Source organism: Tyto alba, unplaced genomic scaffold (genome assembly GCF_018691265.1).
Source record: "Tyto alba isolate M040663 unplaced genomic scaffold, T.alba_DEE_v4.0 Super-Scaffold_44, whole genome shotgun sequence".
Lineage (NCBI taxonomy): Eukaryota > Metazoa > Chordata > Aves > Strigiformes > Tytonidae > Tyto > Tyto alba.
In genome coordinates, this window is record NW_024881320.1 from 3,580,176 (window position 1) to 3,595,534 (window position 15,359).

A 15,359-nucleotide genomic window follows, 5' to 3' on the forward strand; every position below is an offset into this window, starting at 1 on the left:
TCGCTCAGCCCTACTTTTGCTATTTTCAGTTAAATGCTGTAGTTTTCCCTACTGTTTAATGACACCTTTTAAGGACTTTCAGAAATCAAAACAAGTGCCAAATTAAGTGCTGTTGGCTTTTTTTCTTTTTGGGTAGGTGCTGTGACAAAAGATTATGGACCAAAATAGATTTAAACCATTGTAAATCCATCACTCCACTTATGCTTAGTGGCATTATTAGGAGACAACCTGTAACCCTCGATCTTAGCTGGACAAATATATCTAAAAAGCAGCTGAGTTGGCTTATCAACAGACTGCCAGGTAAGTGATGCTTTTTGACCACTTCACAAGTATCTGAGGAACGTCTGCAGGGATCTGGGTGTCCTAGGCAAGGAGTTAAATGCACGGGAGTGAGGCATCAACGAGTTAAAATGGGGCCAAAATTAGTTGTATTGTGGCTGCTTGATGTGCTCGGTAAACTGATTTGGAGCAGGTCTTTGACAACAGGTAACGTTGCTGTGAAAAGGGGGGTGGGAGGGGTCTGTCACCCACAGTCACACAGCTCCAGATGGTGGGAGAGATGGAGAGCGGGGCCAGAGGCGGCTTATGGGGTCCCAGTTTGCCCAGGAGCACTGGGATTGTTCGTTGGAGCGGCTCTGGGCTTCGCCCAGCCTGCGCATGGCAGTGGGGATCCCCGCGGACACCTCTCCGGGTAAGGCCACACGCTCCAACTTCTTCTGTATCTGCAGGTCTTCGAGACCTGCTGTTATCAGGGTGCTCGTGGATAGCAGTGTCGGCACTTTGTAGTTCCAGTTGTCCTTTACTCCGAACTCTGGACGTGCAGTGGGCAGAAGGACTGAAAGACGCACAAATGCGAGACCTCTTGTCACCACCCACAGATAACCGGCCAGGTAACAGGCGGGAGGAGCACGGGGGAGCCCTGTCCCAGCCGTTCTGTGGCACGTTCTGCTGCTAGTCCCCCTTGGAGGAAACGGGCAGGAACCCCCGCAGCCAGCTCCGGCGGGGTTCTGGGCTTTGCTGAGGCGCGAGGTGTTCAAAGTAGTGACTTGCAACACCTCCTGGCTGGAAGCCACTGGGTAAAGAGTGATGTTCTCTGGCTGCTGAACAGTCATCTGAGCCACTGTGCTGGTTTTCTGTCTGACTTTCTTCTCTTCAGGCTGCAACGGGTGTACTTTAGAGAGTATGGAAACACTTTCTTCCAGTTCAGGGAAGGAGCAGTTCTGTGGGTCATGCCACATTCGCCCGGATATCAGCTCAGGTGAAATTTTGAGCAAATCAGATCTGCTTTCTGGCATGCACTGCACAGCCTACTGCTTATTCCCGACTTGTAATTCCGCTGGGCCCCTGCAGTTACTTTCATCCCTTTTGTTTTGAAATCAGGAGGTGGCTTTGTCCACGTGCCTGTTCCAAAAATAGACAAGTGTTCCTGCTGATATCCCCTCCAAAGCTCCAGACAGGCAAAAGCGTCTGAAGTGGACGTAGGGCAGCAGTGTTGTGTGTCACAGTGCATTTCATATAGATCTGCAGATGTTTGCAACACGGGCTGAGACTTTGGGGAGTGACCTGCTGCCTCCATTTTCCAGGTCAGATCGACAACCGGAGTAAACTACGGAACATAGTGGAGCTGCGTTTGGCTGGCCTGGATATTACAGACGCTTCTTTGCGGCTGATCATAAGGCACATGCCTCTGCTCTCCAAACTCAATCTCAGTTACTGTAATCACGTGACAGATCAGTCTATTAACCTGCTGACCGCGGTCGGAACAACCACGCGGGATTCATTAACAGAAATTAATTTATCAGGTAAGCAACACAAGCGCAGGGGAGCCGACGGTGGGGGGAGGGTGGGAGTTGCCCATTGGTGTTAGGCTGGTGTGAAATGCTCACGGGTGGGAGTGGGTTCACCCAGCTCTTCCCCTGCCCCCATGGGAGCAGCTGGATGTGCAGTGGGTGTGAGTAACCTGGTAGCTGCTGTGTCAGTCGGCACAGCACGGGAGGAGCAAAAAGGATCTACCACCAGCGGGATAAACCCTCCTCAAACTGAGACTGTCTGTTAAATTTTTCCTATTTTTTTTTTTTTTTTCTTCCCCCCTGCCAGACTGCAATAAGGTTACTGACCAGTGCCTGTCTTATTTCAAACGTTGTGGAAACATCTGCCAGATCGACCTGAGGTACTGCAAGCAAGTGACAAAAGAAGGCTGCGAGCAGTTCATAGCGGAAATGTCAGTAAGTGTTCAGTTCGGGCAAGTGGAGGAAAAACTTCTGCAAAAACTGAGTTAGTTAAAGGACACATGTAAATACTGGGGCGGGGGGGAAGGGACTAAGAACACGTAGGGATTTTATTTTCAATTGGGAACTTGGAATATTGGAAAATACCGCGATTGGATTTTACAACTCTTGTTGAGGAGAGAACAACATGAAACTACCCATGTTAAGAATTTCAACTTGTGCCACTAATTCAGTCTACCTGGGATGTCCTGCACTGGCTCTTATGCAAATTCATAAGGCGACTGTTACTGATGATAATTGTTCACACCCGGAAGATGACTGATCTCCAAGAAATACTGTTATTTAAAGTACCACAGCATGTGCTTGGTAGTGTAAATTTGATTTCTGCTTTTCATTTCTTAAAACAAGAAAAAAAAAAAGTTGGTGTCATTAAAGTGGACCACGCACTGCATTTCTGCCTTCTTAACACGTTTTGTTTTGTTACATCTTACATTATGCAGAACTATTTTTGTACAAAAATTGTTTAAAAATTATTTATGCAATGTTTGAATGCATTACCAGTGTTTTGGTTTTGATTGCCAATTTTTATCTTTACTTATGGTAGGCGAGAACTTAACCTATACTTCGTAGACAGTATCTATCTACAAATGTGCCCAGGTCAGGAAAAGTAGGTTAATACTTTCAACTTAAAGCATGTTTTAATGGAAGTTTATATCCTGCTTTGTATACTTCAGAAGTGACATAAGCATGTTGTGGAAATAAGGTGTAAATTATAGTTGAAGTAAAACACTTTTATCTGTATAGAAATCACCTTTTTCTCAAAATTTTAAAAAATTCCAATTTCAGCTTTTGCACATAGGAGGGTTTCACTCTGTAGCATGAGCTCTTGTACTCAATATAAAATTAATTTATACAGTGAGTCCAGCCGTAGAATAAATGGTCAACTGTAGTCTCTCTTTCTTTGAAGTGTGAGTTGAGTTCTCATTTAAGGTTTATAACATGGTTATTTCCTGATTGTAAAATTCTGCATTCATAAGTGCCATTGTTGTATGGTGTTGTTTTCGTAGACCTTCCTGATGCAGTTTTACCTTTGTTGAATTTGTATAAACAATTGTACAAAAACAGGTGCTGGCTCGGCAGGTTTCTGTTCCAAGCTGGGGTTGTTTGGGGGCAGAGGGAGGGACTGCACTGTGCCCTGAGGGGTTATGGCTGGGGTGGAGGGGGGAATAAGTTCTGGTTTGTAGACTTGGTGCAGCCCCTCCTGTCATGCTCCAGGTTGTACTTTCATGGCCCTTGGCCTGTGCCTCCACGGTGGCATCTTCCACTCCATTTTTAGTGGGTGGGAGTGAAATGCAGCTGGAAGCTGCCCAGATTAATCTTGCAGGACTCCAGGAGCAGTTGCACACCTCAGGAAAAATGGTAAAGCTTGAGCTGAGTAACCAACACCCCCCAACTAGTTAAGAAAAGAGACAGAGGCTGAGGCAGCCCATCACAAATCTTTATTAAGCTTGTGTGGCTAATGATCAGCATGGAAATAACATATAAGGTATGTTTTTCTTCATTAGCTTACCCACTGAGCAGAGACTCCAAGAATTAAGTACCATTAAAAAGTTACTTCTAAAAAATAAAGCCATTGAGAGGTTTGCTCCCTTCTGAAAAATAACCAGCAGGGTCTCTAAGCTGTGTATTTTAGTTTGAGGAGGAGCTCCTTTCTCTTTTACAAGCCAGCTTAGTTTTTCACATAAAAGACAAGTGCAGACATACCAGGGTAGCAGAGGTAAGAACTAACAGGTACTACAGCCTCAGCAGAACATGTCCCTGTCTGTCAAGTTGCTAGCACGTGGGAAATTAAAAGGAGAAACTGTAACTCCATGGCTTGACCCTGCGCAAAGGAATAACTGACTCACCTCTCTTATTAACAGTGACTTTAACCACTGCTCTGCTGTGCTTGGCCCCAGGGAGCTGGTCCCAGAGCAAGAGCTGTTCTTGCTGCTGTCGTCCATCACCACGACCCTCCCAGGGCTGTTAACAGGCCAGGGGAAGCACAGTTAATGGCTGCTCAGCCTCGGTGAAGTCTGTGAACAGGAGGTTTTACACAAACAATTTCCCTTCCCTTACTAAACCCCTCCCCATTTAAGGTTAGTAACACCATACATTCCACAGGTTAGCAGCAAGTAGTTTTGTGACCCTGATTAGTATTCACAGTAACATCAGGTTGTCAGCACTGGGACTACAATCATCACACTTAGGATTAATAGTTACAAGAGGCAGGCGTGGATTAAGGACCACAGTAACCTGGTTTACTATACCCCTTTTTAAAAAAATATTTTATTCCTAAACTAAAAAACACTTAGTAATCGGTATTTGGACAGGACATGGCAGAGCCCTGCAAAAGGACGGAGCTTCCTGGACATTTACAAATGGCCAAGACAGGAGGTGTGTAATGACAGACATGGGGAAGGAAGCAATCAGCATAAAAGAGATCGCTTAAGGGCTTCTGTGCACGTACAGGTAATGGCAGTGCTTCCTACAGTCGCATTTTATACTGTCAACACCGTTGCAGGGACAGTGTCAGAACAGTTACATTCTATAATTACATAAAAGCTGAATATTCAACTGATATATTAGTTGCTTCTAATGCACTAGATGATGCAACACGCTAATATGGTCGAGCAGAGGTGTTTCCTGACCACTTGCCAAGTACTGAATGCAGTAATTAGCGGTGATATTCTTCAGAAGAGAGCAAGAACTGCTGTAAACAGTTTGACTCAAACAGTTTGTGGGTTTATAAGGTAAGTCAGGCAGCACTGCGACTGTACACACAGTGCTACCCAACCCTGGGATTCAGTATGCTGTAGAAAAATGTTTCACAAACTTCTAGATCCTGATGTTCAAAACCGCTGTGTTTATCAAGAACTAAAAAGCTGATGTACGCCCCGAGGGTCGGCGCTCCCACCCCCGGCCATCCCGGAAGGCGGCTGCAAGCTCCGCTTTGGGGCTCAGTTTAGGACTTGAAGACGTGCACGGCCCGAACGACGTACTGGCGGCAGATGGGGCACTCGCTCATCCTCTTGCCGCACTTGGTGCAAGTGACCATGTGGCCGCACTCCAGCAGGACGCAGTCGATGATGGCGTCCATGCAGATCCGACACAGGTTGTCATCGTTGTCGTTCAGCTGCATTTTCTCACCCTCTGAAACGCAACAGAGAGGGAGGTCACGCACACGCGGGCCCTGGAAAACCAGTTCAGTCCTAGCCCAGTCTACAGGCTGCTCGTTCAGCATGAAGTTGTGCTGCTCCATGTTCACAACAGTTTTTCTAGCCCACAGCTAAGAATCGATCTATATTCCTTCAAAAAGGCAAAGAAACAAGAACTAGAAAGCCACTAAGTGAACATCCAATATTTGGCTTCATTCTTTAAAGCTAGAGACCATTTTCAATTCACAAGATAATGACTGAAATAATGTGCTGGATTAAAATTCAAAGCCTGTTGGTTTTCCACCTCTGAGCTTACTTTGGCAGAACACTTTCCTCAGAAGATTAAACACAGTAATAATAAAGCAGGCTAAGAAGCAAAAGCCTTAAGAAGGCCCTAAAGGTGGCAGAACTGAACAAAACCTGTCAAGTTTCACTGCAGACAACATCCCCCAGCAACTACTGAATGTTCTGTCAGACCATGTTAAAAAAAAAATAATTTTAAAGCTTGATTTCAGACAAGTTTGCAGTTCCAGCCTGTGACCAGACTGCAAGTCTCCCTTAAGCCATGCTCTGACATTCACTAACAGTCCCCCAACTTCACAGTCCTCCTCCACCCCAATTAGCTGATTATTCACCCAGATCATCACAGTCCCTGCAACGTATGTGCTGGCACAGTCTGGCTGCACAGTGGCCCAGGGCTATTAAAGTTTTCCAGTCACCAGAGTCCCCTCTTCTTTGCAGCCCGACTGCTGGATGCAGGGATGATGAGCCAGGCAGGCATCACTCAAGCTGGCAATGACAGCAGAAAGTTGCTCCTCAGATTGTACGTTGTGAGCAGGAATCTGGTCCGTGGATGTACTACAACCACTCAAGTGAAAGACTCCAGCAGTTGAGCGTAACAGGGTACAAGAACAGCAGTCACTGAGCTGCAGCCACAGAACCACCTTATCATGAAAACATGGGGCCAAACCACTTGAACTTGGACTTTTGCCACTGTAGCTTTTAATTCTGCACCACAGTAAAAGACCTGAATTGCTCTGGTCTGTTGACAGCTACTGAGAAGCTCTCTCACTAATGCCTTGTGAAACCTAATAAAGGATGTTGAGGTGCCGAGTTTCATGTTCTCTGAGGAACTGGTTCTCAGTTGTGCAATTTTACCTTCGCCGTGAAAGCTGAGCTCTCTGAGCTTTGGAAAAAAGTCTCAAAAACCAGCACAATCCTGGAAAGCTTCATTTATTCACTAGAACCACGTTCAGCTATTCTAGATGCACCTTGAATTGTTAAAACCCACTTTCCGGTTGTTCCAGCTGAGCTAGCCAAGTTAGATACCAAGTCCTTCTGTTAACAGAACCACTTACTGGAAACCAGAAAATAAGTAGTCTTAAGAAAGTAAGAATAAAAGATAAACCTACGTGTCTTGTGGTTTTCCTCACTCTCTCTGTATAGTCTGCTGACTTTTTCCACAAGTTCCCATTTTTCACAGCATCCCGAGTAGTTGACAAAATTACATGCAAGTATTTCCTTCAGCTGCCGAACACTCAACCCTTCAATGTCTTCCAGACTTGAAATATCAGACAGAGATGCCCTCGCTCGCTTTCTGGACAACCCAGGGGTCTGAAACACAACAATTGTATGGTTTTAATGTCCCAGTAACTCAGAGCACGAGCTCTGGTGCGCCATCAAGCTGCAGCAGCTTGGCTGAAATTTCACTCTTAAAAGCACGTATGTGTGGATACGCATTGCTAGACACAGCTAACTCTGAAAGAACCAGAGCACGATACTGGATGTTGACAGATACAAACAGTTTATGGTGTCACATGCCAAAAAATTTATTCTTTGGATAGTCCGTATCTCACCTGCTCTTCTGCACTTTCTTCTTCTTCATTATTTATAGAAGATATTTCTGTTTGTCCCTGTGTACAAAATAAAACTAATCAGGATAAAAACACATTATCCCTTATAAAGCATTTTCCTTTGTACCAAACTGATCGCAGATGACAATGACATTCTGAAGTTTCGGTTGCTGCTAATCATTACTGATTTAAGTCACCTGTCATCTAAACTAGTAATCTTACCTAGGAATCTTCTGTTTTCAGGTGAGATACAACAGGCATTTTTCCTGCCACCCTGAACTGTACCAATTGGTGTTTTATTTTAAAGCGATGCATACCTATTTAAAAAAAAGCCACTATGCTCTACCATAAACACGTTAACTATTGTACCTGTAAAGGTGTTCCATTTCCTGTGCTCCCCCTTCTGTTTGCAAGTTCTCCTTGAGATGACACTGATACAGACATAGAAAATGGATGAGTAAAAAATCCCGAAGTCTGTGACCGTGATGAGTGCAAGCTACCAGTGTCCATATCCTCCTCCGAACCCAAGCCATGATGGCACAGCACGAGATCCACCAAGTCTTCTTTCTCTCGGCAAGTATCCGTTGGTATGTTTCTGAGAATCAGATACTGCCGCAGATCCTTTACTTTCAACCTCATTAACTGAGGTCGCTGAAAGGCTGTTTCTTGCAGCAAGTGACAAGTGGAACATCTTCTGAGATTCTCTTGTAAGACTGAACAAACTGAGCAAAAATCCTTTTTGCAGTCACAACACACGTGCTAAGGAGAAAAATAAAAATAACCATTCAGCTGTATGCCACAGAAACAAATCTAGACCCTGCTCATTCCTTCTCCAGGGTACATAATTTACTATTACTCTTTCCATTGCCAGTTTTGACATGCATCATTTTTAGGATTTAAGTCTAGAAAACTGCCCTGTCAAATAGTTTTGCAGGTGTTCCACAGCAGTCCATCACTTTTGTAGCACTACTGTAAGTTGATTTGAGGTTTCAGGGAAAAAAACATTCCGAATAAACAAATCAATAAAGTATTCAAGTTGTAGTTTAGATAATAAACGAACTGAAAGCCAGTTAAAATGCTTTTGAAGGTAATGTCACTGCTCTTCTCATATGTGCAAAAACAGTATAACCCCCAAACTTTAAAGCACATACTTCCTCCTTAATTCAAAGAACTCAAAGTAGGCCTTAAATGTGATGACTCACATGGTAGGTAAATACTCCCCAAATGCCCAGCTGTCATTTCTGAAGAGAGCTATGTTCAAAAGATTCACTACAGCATACAAAAGCTAGCTAGGCAACACTTTCAGCAGCAATTTTAAATGGTCATTTCATCTGCTGTGAACAAATCCAAACTCTTCATGTTTTTAAGGATTTCAGTAAATTAATATTAGCTTCAGAAACTGTCCCTACACAACCCTTACTTCAATAAAGCATTTGCCATGCGAACAACAGGATGCATAGGAAGGGGGAAACTAAACACAGCAACTGAGGAAAGAGGCTTCATGATTATCTAAACAAGCTGCAGAGAATTAGGTCACTGAGTGGATGAAATAATGATGCTGGACAGTCATGATACACAGAAATAATATTAGCAATCTCCATTTTATTTATCTGCATTAACCCACCAACCTGCCTCCAAATGAAGGAAGAGGCAATGGAGTGCAATAGCATTTAACAGAACTAAGCCTTGTTCAGAAACAAACAGAATTACAGGAGTATTTCACAGAAAAAAAGCTGTGATACTATATTGCGAATTTTTAGCTTTTCCATCACCCAGTGCGTTCATTCCAGTACTCACCCACTATGTTTGTTATCTTCTTCAAAACCAGATTTGTTTTAATATCTAAGATTCTGAAGCTAAAACACATATCTTACAAATTAGAATCCACCCATTTTGGGTCAGACCAGATCTCACGTGCCACCGATTAATGAACATCAGACCTCTTAGCTTGTAATCCTGTCTGACATTAATTTCCTGTGACCTCAGAATAAGGCACTTACTCCCTCCCTGGCTATCTGCCTCGGGTTTCCTTATCTAAGAAAAAAAAAAAAAAAAGAGACATTCATATCCCAGCATGCCTACAGCTTAGTTTGTATGAGCAAAAATACTCTGTAATAGGAAAGATACTCACTTTTTTCCTAAAAACTGAAAAGGAAAGTCCGCAGGCTTTGCAAACTATGTTGGCGCCCGCCGCAGCTGGAGACGGATATGCCGAGAAGTCTGTATTTGGTGCAAATCTGAATGGGCCAGCACTTCCCCCAAAGCCAGCCTGCTGGCCCCGGACAGCTCCAGTACCCATGACTTCATTCAGCAACCCACAGCAGGAAGCCCACATGGAAGTAGCTCCCGCCTGAGAACATTCACAAAGCAAAAAAAGAACATCAATATCTGAAAGTGCGCATCAGATGTGACTTGCTACCAAAGAGCTACTTCACTCCATCTGTCATCATCCCAAAAGCACGTGGTGGGAATTCCCAGAGCACCAGGAATTCAGCACACTAACATCTACAACAGCCTAATAATCTCCACTTCCCAGCTGCAAACCAAAGTAGGTGAGATTTGCTTCCAAGAGGCTAATGCCGACACAAGGAGCTCGTTTGCACAACTCCTTTTCTAGCAGAGTTCCACACAAAAAGGGTAAGGAATTTGAGGAGGTAACACAATAGCGGAGCAGAGAAGGAAGAGACTAACAGCCAGTCGTAGGTGAGGGGCAAAACCATAACCGATCACAGGGAGCAACACAACAATTTACCATAATTAGTGCAGAGCTGTCCCCTGCAGGATCTGCTCCAGAACTAGCCCAGCTCTTATATGACTCACAATAAAACTCTCTCAAAAAAACATTTCTGGGTCTTCAAACTTCAAAGCAACAAACCAGTCTTCATTAGAAACTGGTTATGGTCTTGTTTCTCTGAGGGGGAACTGTTTTTCAAGACCTCCCTGATCCTGTTGTTCTGTTTTCTTACAAAGTGTCTAAAAAAAAAAAAATCAAGATAATTCTAAATTAACTTATTTCACATTGACTGGATTTCAGTTTTGAGTCACACAATTTAATCTTAAAACACTACCAAAAAAATCTAAATACCTAAATAAATTGCTACTACTTATCCTTGAAAGCCTTTAGCTCTAGATTCTATTTCAAAAGTGCATATTCTGCTTAAAGTTGGAATTTGGACTCCAACTTGCTCGCGTCACATGTTTAATAACTGTCATGTGGCTCACTGAAACCTACTGAAAAAAAAGGCAAACAGAATTGCACCAGGTTCCTTCTGAAAGGAAGCTGAGTGGTACAACTTCCTTTAAACATAAGTTGGGGGTTTTTTTCATACTTTGTTTCTCAACTATGCTGGTTAGGAGCTGTTCTGTTCTTCATTTGAGGGCAGCACCTTTCCCCACCCACCCCCCCACCCCCCCCCAAACATGAAGACATAAAATAATTGCTTTTGAGACTTGTAGTTCTTGCTGTAAAACCTAAACCAACCCGAACATGCACTTCAGCTCAGTAATGATGGTGCTTTAATTTCTGTAGTAACTAGACTAAATTCTATATTAAATTGCACAGTTTCCCTGAACTGAACACAGTCCTGTTACATTTGTGGGAACATAGCACAATAACCAGGGATATGCCAGAACATCTCCTTTCAAACCACGGAGCACAAAAGGTAAGAGAAGAGTCCTCACTTTGGTTTAGAGAGAAGCTGTGAGAAACAATGCCATAGGAGCAAACATGTTCTACAACAGCATGCACATCCAAGTGCCTTAGGTATGGAACATCAAAAGGAACTCTCCAACCCAAACCTTGTACTTCACTTTTTCTGCTGAGGGCTGGCATTAAACATGTTGCAATACAGCGAAATACCAAACACAGTCATTCTGCATCTAAGCTGTACAACAGGTAACACTGCGTGCAGTAATAACATCAAATGTACATGCAATAAATTAAATTCACTGGTCTAATTGTAGAGGTATTTCAAGAGCAAAATTCATTCCAGGCATAACCAGAAACCTCCATGCAGTGGACATCCCACACAGAGGGGAAAAATCTTCCGAAGCTGCCTGCGAAAGGAGTTGAAGGGGGGATGATCTCCAGCGCCTGACCTCCAGCCAAGGCACTGGTAGCCCCAGCACGTGCCTGCGCTCAGACACACCGTGCGCTCGGAGCCTCTCTGGCATGTAATCAGACTTTTGTGACAATCATTAAACTATCGTCAAACCAAGACTTGTTTTCTACTCTTCCATAATAAAGAGTGGAAACAGATCAATATTAATTTTTCCTCTACAAAATAAGTTATGCATAATTATCCTAGCTTATTAGGCAAGAGTAATTAACTTTTCAGAAATACATTCTGAAAACCAATGATTCAACCTAAAATTGCTCCAAGTTTTAAAATTTGGGACTTCTGAAAAGTATTTTTTCTCATCTTAAGCGAAAGTTGTCAGTTGCAGAAACGTTACTCTAATTCTTCACATAGTCTTAAAAACTGATGAGCTAGCTTTATATTTAAAATAGCCACATACAAATAACAGAAAAATAAAACAGTTAACCCAAAGGGTCTATAAGAAATCAACTTGTTTCATTAGATGACTATGTTTTTTTCATGGGGTCACAGCAGCAGCAGGACACACAACGACTAAAAGGACATAACACAGCTGCTACCACAACCCTTGCCTAATAGTTTAACACCTGCTGCTTGGACTTATTTTATTCAAGAGCCTCTAACAACTGCTCAGACATCACTGTTAACACTAAATAAATATATACTTCAGGAATTTTTGTTACTCATTTTGGATACACAAACATTGTTAGTATCAAACAGAAAAATCTCTTTACACTTATTGCCAAGCATTCCGCTATTTTAAGGTGAAAGGTAAGGTAACATGGGCACCATTAATTTCCTCCTTAAGCTAAGTCAGCTGTGGATTCTCTCTGTGCACTAGTGTTATTAACTGATAATTCAATTACAGTGTCTAGGCTCTTCATATTACTCTGTAAAAGAAATTAGACCACTCTGAAAAGCACCAACACAAGATACCAATAACACACACTAAACCAAAGACTCCCTTCCTTGAGAATTAATCACAATTTTGCCAATTTCTGCACCAAAAGCCTTTCCAACTACAGCAGTCACCACTTCCATATTCTCTTCTCACAAGCTGCCATCAGCTACCTCCTCCCTCCATACCTTATGTGCATCCTATAGGACCAAAATACTGCATTTTAATGTCTCTGCTCTTGTTTTTAGCTTTAAGGGCATTTAGCAACACGATGAGAATATCACCTCAGAAAGACACCCACCCCAAAAAGCTAGGAGGCTGTATGCTGTTCCTTACGCATCTGTGCAAGCAGGATTCGCTAGCAAAGCCAACAGACCAAGAGCAGAGCAGCAGAAGGGATTTTCTTCTATTTTAGCTGAAATTTCGTCTTTATACCCACCGAACTGAGATCTCCACTCACCACAACCCTCAGCCCTAACCTGAGAGCACAACGGCAACCTCGGACGCGGCGAAGCGAACCCCGCGGCCGGCCGGAGCGGGGCCTTCCCCGCCGTGCCCCCCGCATCCGGGGCTGGCTCCCAACCGCCGTTCCCCCCCACCCCCCCGCCACAGCCACAGCCCTCACGCACCGCCCCGAGCCCGGATCCCTCTCGCCCGGAGCCCTGCGCAGCCCGGCAGCCACCGCGGATCGACCGCAGGCGGTGTGTGGAGACGGGGGCGGGGGCTCGCCTCAGGCGGCGGCACCACCAGGCCCTGCCCGGCTGCTGAGTCAGCGGAGGGCGCCGGGGCTCCTCGGCAAGGCGGCCCCCGGCCCCGGGCGTCCCTCGGTAGCGGGGCAGGCCCGGGGAGGGGACAGCGGCCGCAGCCAGGCCAGGCGGCCTGAGGCGACGAGGGAGGGGCGGCATGGCCCGTCCCACCGGGGTCCCGGCCCCGTCACGCACACGGTTCGCGCCCCCTCCCCTTCCTCCCCTCAGCTAGGAGGAAAGACGCTCTCACGGCCGGAGGAAACCTCCCCCCCGTTCACCTTCATGGCCGCTCCGCCACCGCCACTCGCACTCCGAGCACCGTCCGCCGCCGCCTCAACCGGGCGACCCCCGGTGCCAACCCCCCTCCCCCCCCCAACTCCCTCAGAGCGGGCCCCCGCCCTGCGCCGCACTCCGGCGGGCCGCCTCACGGAGGGCGGGCCTTCCCGTCGCCACAGCACGCCATTGGTTGTCCCACCGCCGACAGCGAGCGGGAGGAGCCAATGGGAAGAGAGAAAGCAGCTGGGCGTTGGCGGGGGCAGAGTTTCCGCGGGCGCGGAGAGCCGGGCCGGGGGGGGCTCGGAAATGCGCCTCAAACATGGAAAGAAGAAGACACTGGCAGGTGTAAGTGCGTCAATCGCGATGGCACTGAAATAAGAGAGAACTTTTACCTTAGGCTTTGGGGGTGTTTTGTTTTTTTTCCTGTGTACTTCAGTAGGTGTACAGCACGGGCACTGCCAGTCCTCCAGGGTCATGAAGGTGGCTGTAACCCGCCTAGTAAGCTTTTCAGGGGGTCTGGCACAGAGCTGGGGGTGAATCTGACCGTCACCAAAATTCAGGTGTTTGGGCACCTCTGAGTACAAGCAGGGGTTAGTCAAAAACAGAATATAAAGCCTCTGTGATGTATGCAGAAGGCCAAAGTGCTGATTCTACTACCCTTTGGTGATAATCTTTAAATAATAGAAGTTTTACTATTTTAAAATCCAGTTCCAGCTAGCTTCTAGATACCATTATTATTTTCTCTGTGCTATGAATGGGATACATAAAAGAATAATTATAGGTTGTAAGAACTGAAAGCTTTTGACCAGAAGATTACATTAAAGAAACCACAACAATACAAATCCAACCAAGTCTTCAGGAAAGCTTTACACAAGAGCACACAGGGCCAAGAACAAAGGCGGCCTTTGCCATAAAAGAGAAGCAGACAAAAGTGGCTGAAAATAAATTTTGACCACAAATCAAATTCACCCGTACAAAAGGTTGCATGCAATCTTTACTAATTTCTGCAGGAATTATCTATTTTTGGAGCAAGTCAGATACAAGAACTGAGTCAAAAAAAATCTGTATGTAATTGCCACGAGAATGGCACAGTCTTGTCAGCTTTAGCATCAAGAGCGGATTCTTCATGCAGTCCAACTCCTAGATTTGCACTGACACCATACTATAATTCAAAATCAGGTCATATCTTTTTGGAAATGCTTAAGCTCCTTGACAGGCTTTTGATATGCTATGAACATTTACACATGATTTAATAAAAAATGACATATTTTTTTTCCAATAATAGCTTGCAATTTTAGTCAAAGCAACTGAAAACATGGTGGAGAAGCCTTGTGAATACAATGTTGGAACAAGCAATGGCACATTTCCCACATTTCTCATGCAAGAGATTGCTTTAAGACACTTTAAGAAATATCAGTACAGTTTTTTTAAAAGCTTCTATATCACCTAAACTCTGTTGATGCAGAGAGTCATCCCCGAAGTACCAAATTATACGCAGATATATTTTTAAATAATCTTACATTATTTAAAAAAACATTAGAGCTCCTCGTGCAGTTGCTGTAAGCAGGGTAAAAGCTGTGTCCCACAGATGAACCAAGCTGAGCAAAACCTAAAATTTTTCCTTTAGCTCTGTTAAGAACTTGCCAACAAGAAATCCTCCCAAACACAGATGTTTTAGGGAGTAACGTGGGCCTGACAGAGCTGAGATCTGGTGACTTTGCTGGCAGCTGCACTTGCCACTCCCACCTTCATTTGGGCAGATCTTGGTGAATCATATTTGTAACATATGATTTGAGATCTCTTTTTATGCATTAGTGTGTCTAAATTGTAACCACGTAGATTGTTTTTAAAGGAGGAACTTTAACTCCGCCTGCTACTCTGTGACTGAAATGTAGCATTTGCAGAAGTTCTATTAATAGAAGACTTGCCCTCACTGAGCCTTCTGGATTGTGCCAAAGAAGCATTAAAAGACTTAAGCCTATTAATGCTAGATGCCCCATTTACATGCCATGAAATGACAAGTGATGATGACTCGCTGTAGCTTGGTAATCCTCCAAGGTTCTG

General features: G+C 44.5%; 2 protein-coding genes across 14 annotated transcripts in view; one reads left to right on the plus strand and one right to left on the minus strand.

The window, feature by feature from the left end:
* The window catches only part of KDM2B (lysine demethylase 2B), a 125,304-nt gene extending 121,952 nt beyond the window's left edge, over positions 1-3,352 (plus strand). For 8 of the 11 annotated variants that reach the window (XM_033008364.2, XM_042805709.1, XM_042805711.1 and 5 more), the window contains 5 exons: positions 137-300; positions 729-890; positions 1,157-1,258; positions 1,584-1,802; positions 2,098-3,352. In XM_033008364.2, the coding sequence (XP_032864255.1) occupies positions 137-300; positions 729-890; positions 1,157-1,258; positions 1,584-1,802; positions 2,098-2,279 (829 nt within the window). In that variant the 3' untranslated portion in view covers positions 2,280-3,352. The remainder of the gene's footprint in view (positions 1-136; positions 301-728; positions 891-1,156; positions 1,259-1,583; positions 1,803-2,097) is intronic. The other 3 variants (XM_042805712.1, XM_042805714.1, XM_042805713.1) reach the window with 1 other exon arrangement.
* A 353-nt stretch (positions 3,353-3,705) lies between these two features.
* RNF34 (ring finger protein 34) lies at positions 3,706-13,386 on the minus strand. 3 transcript variants are annotated; one of them, XM_042805559.1, is made up of 6 exons: positions 13,298-13,386; positions 9,410-9,628; positions 7,648-8,037; positions 7,282-7,338; positions 6,838-7,039; positions 3,706-5,420 (listed from the first exon to the last, which is right to left on the minus strand). In XM_042805559.1, exons 1-6 carry the CDS (start codon positions 13,301-13,303, stop codon positions 5,233-5,235), a joined length of 1,062 nt encoding a protein of 353 aa, XP_042661493.1. In that variant the 5' UTR covers positions 13,304-13,386; the 3' UTR covers positions 3,706-5,232. The 3 variants fall into 3 exon arrangements, with proteins under 3 accessions (XP_042661493.1, XP_042661491.1, XP_042661492.1); XM_042805557.1 differs by lacking the exon at positions 13,298-13,386 and adding an exon at positions 12,903-13,247; XM_042805558.1 differs by lacking the exons at positions 7,282-7,338; positions 13,298-13,386 and adding an exon at positions 12,903-13,246.
* Between the last annotated feature and the right edge of the window lie 1,973 nt (positions 13,387-15,359).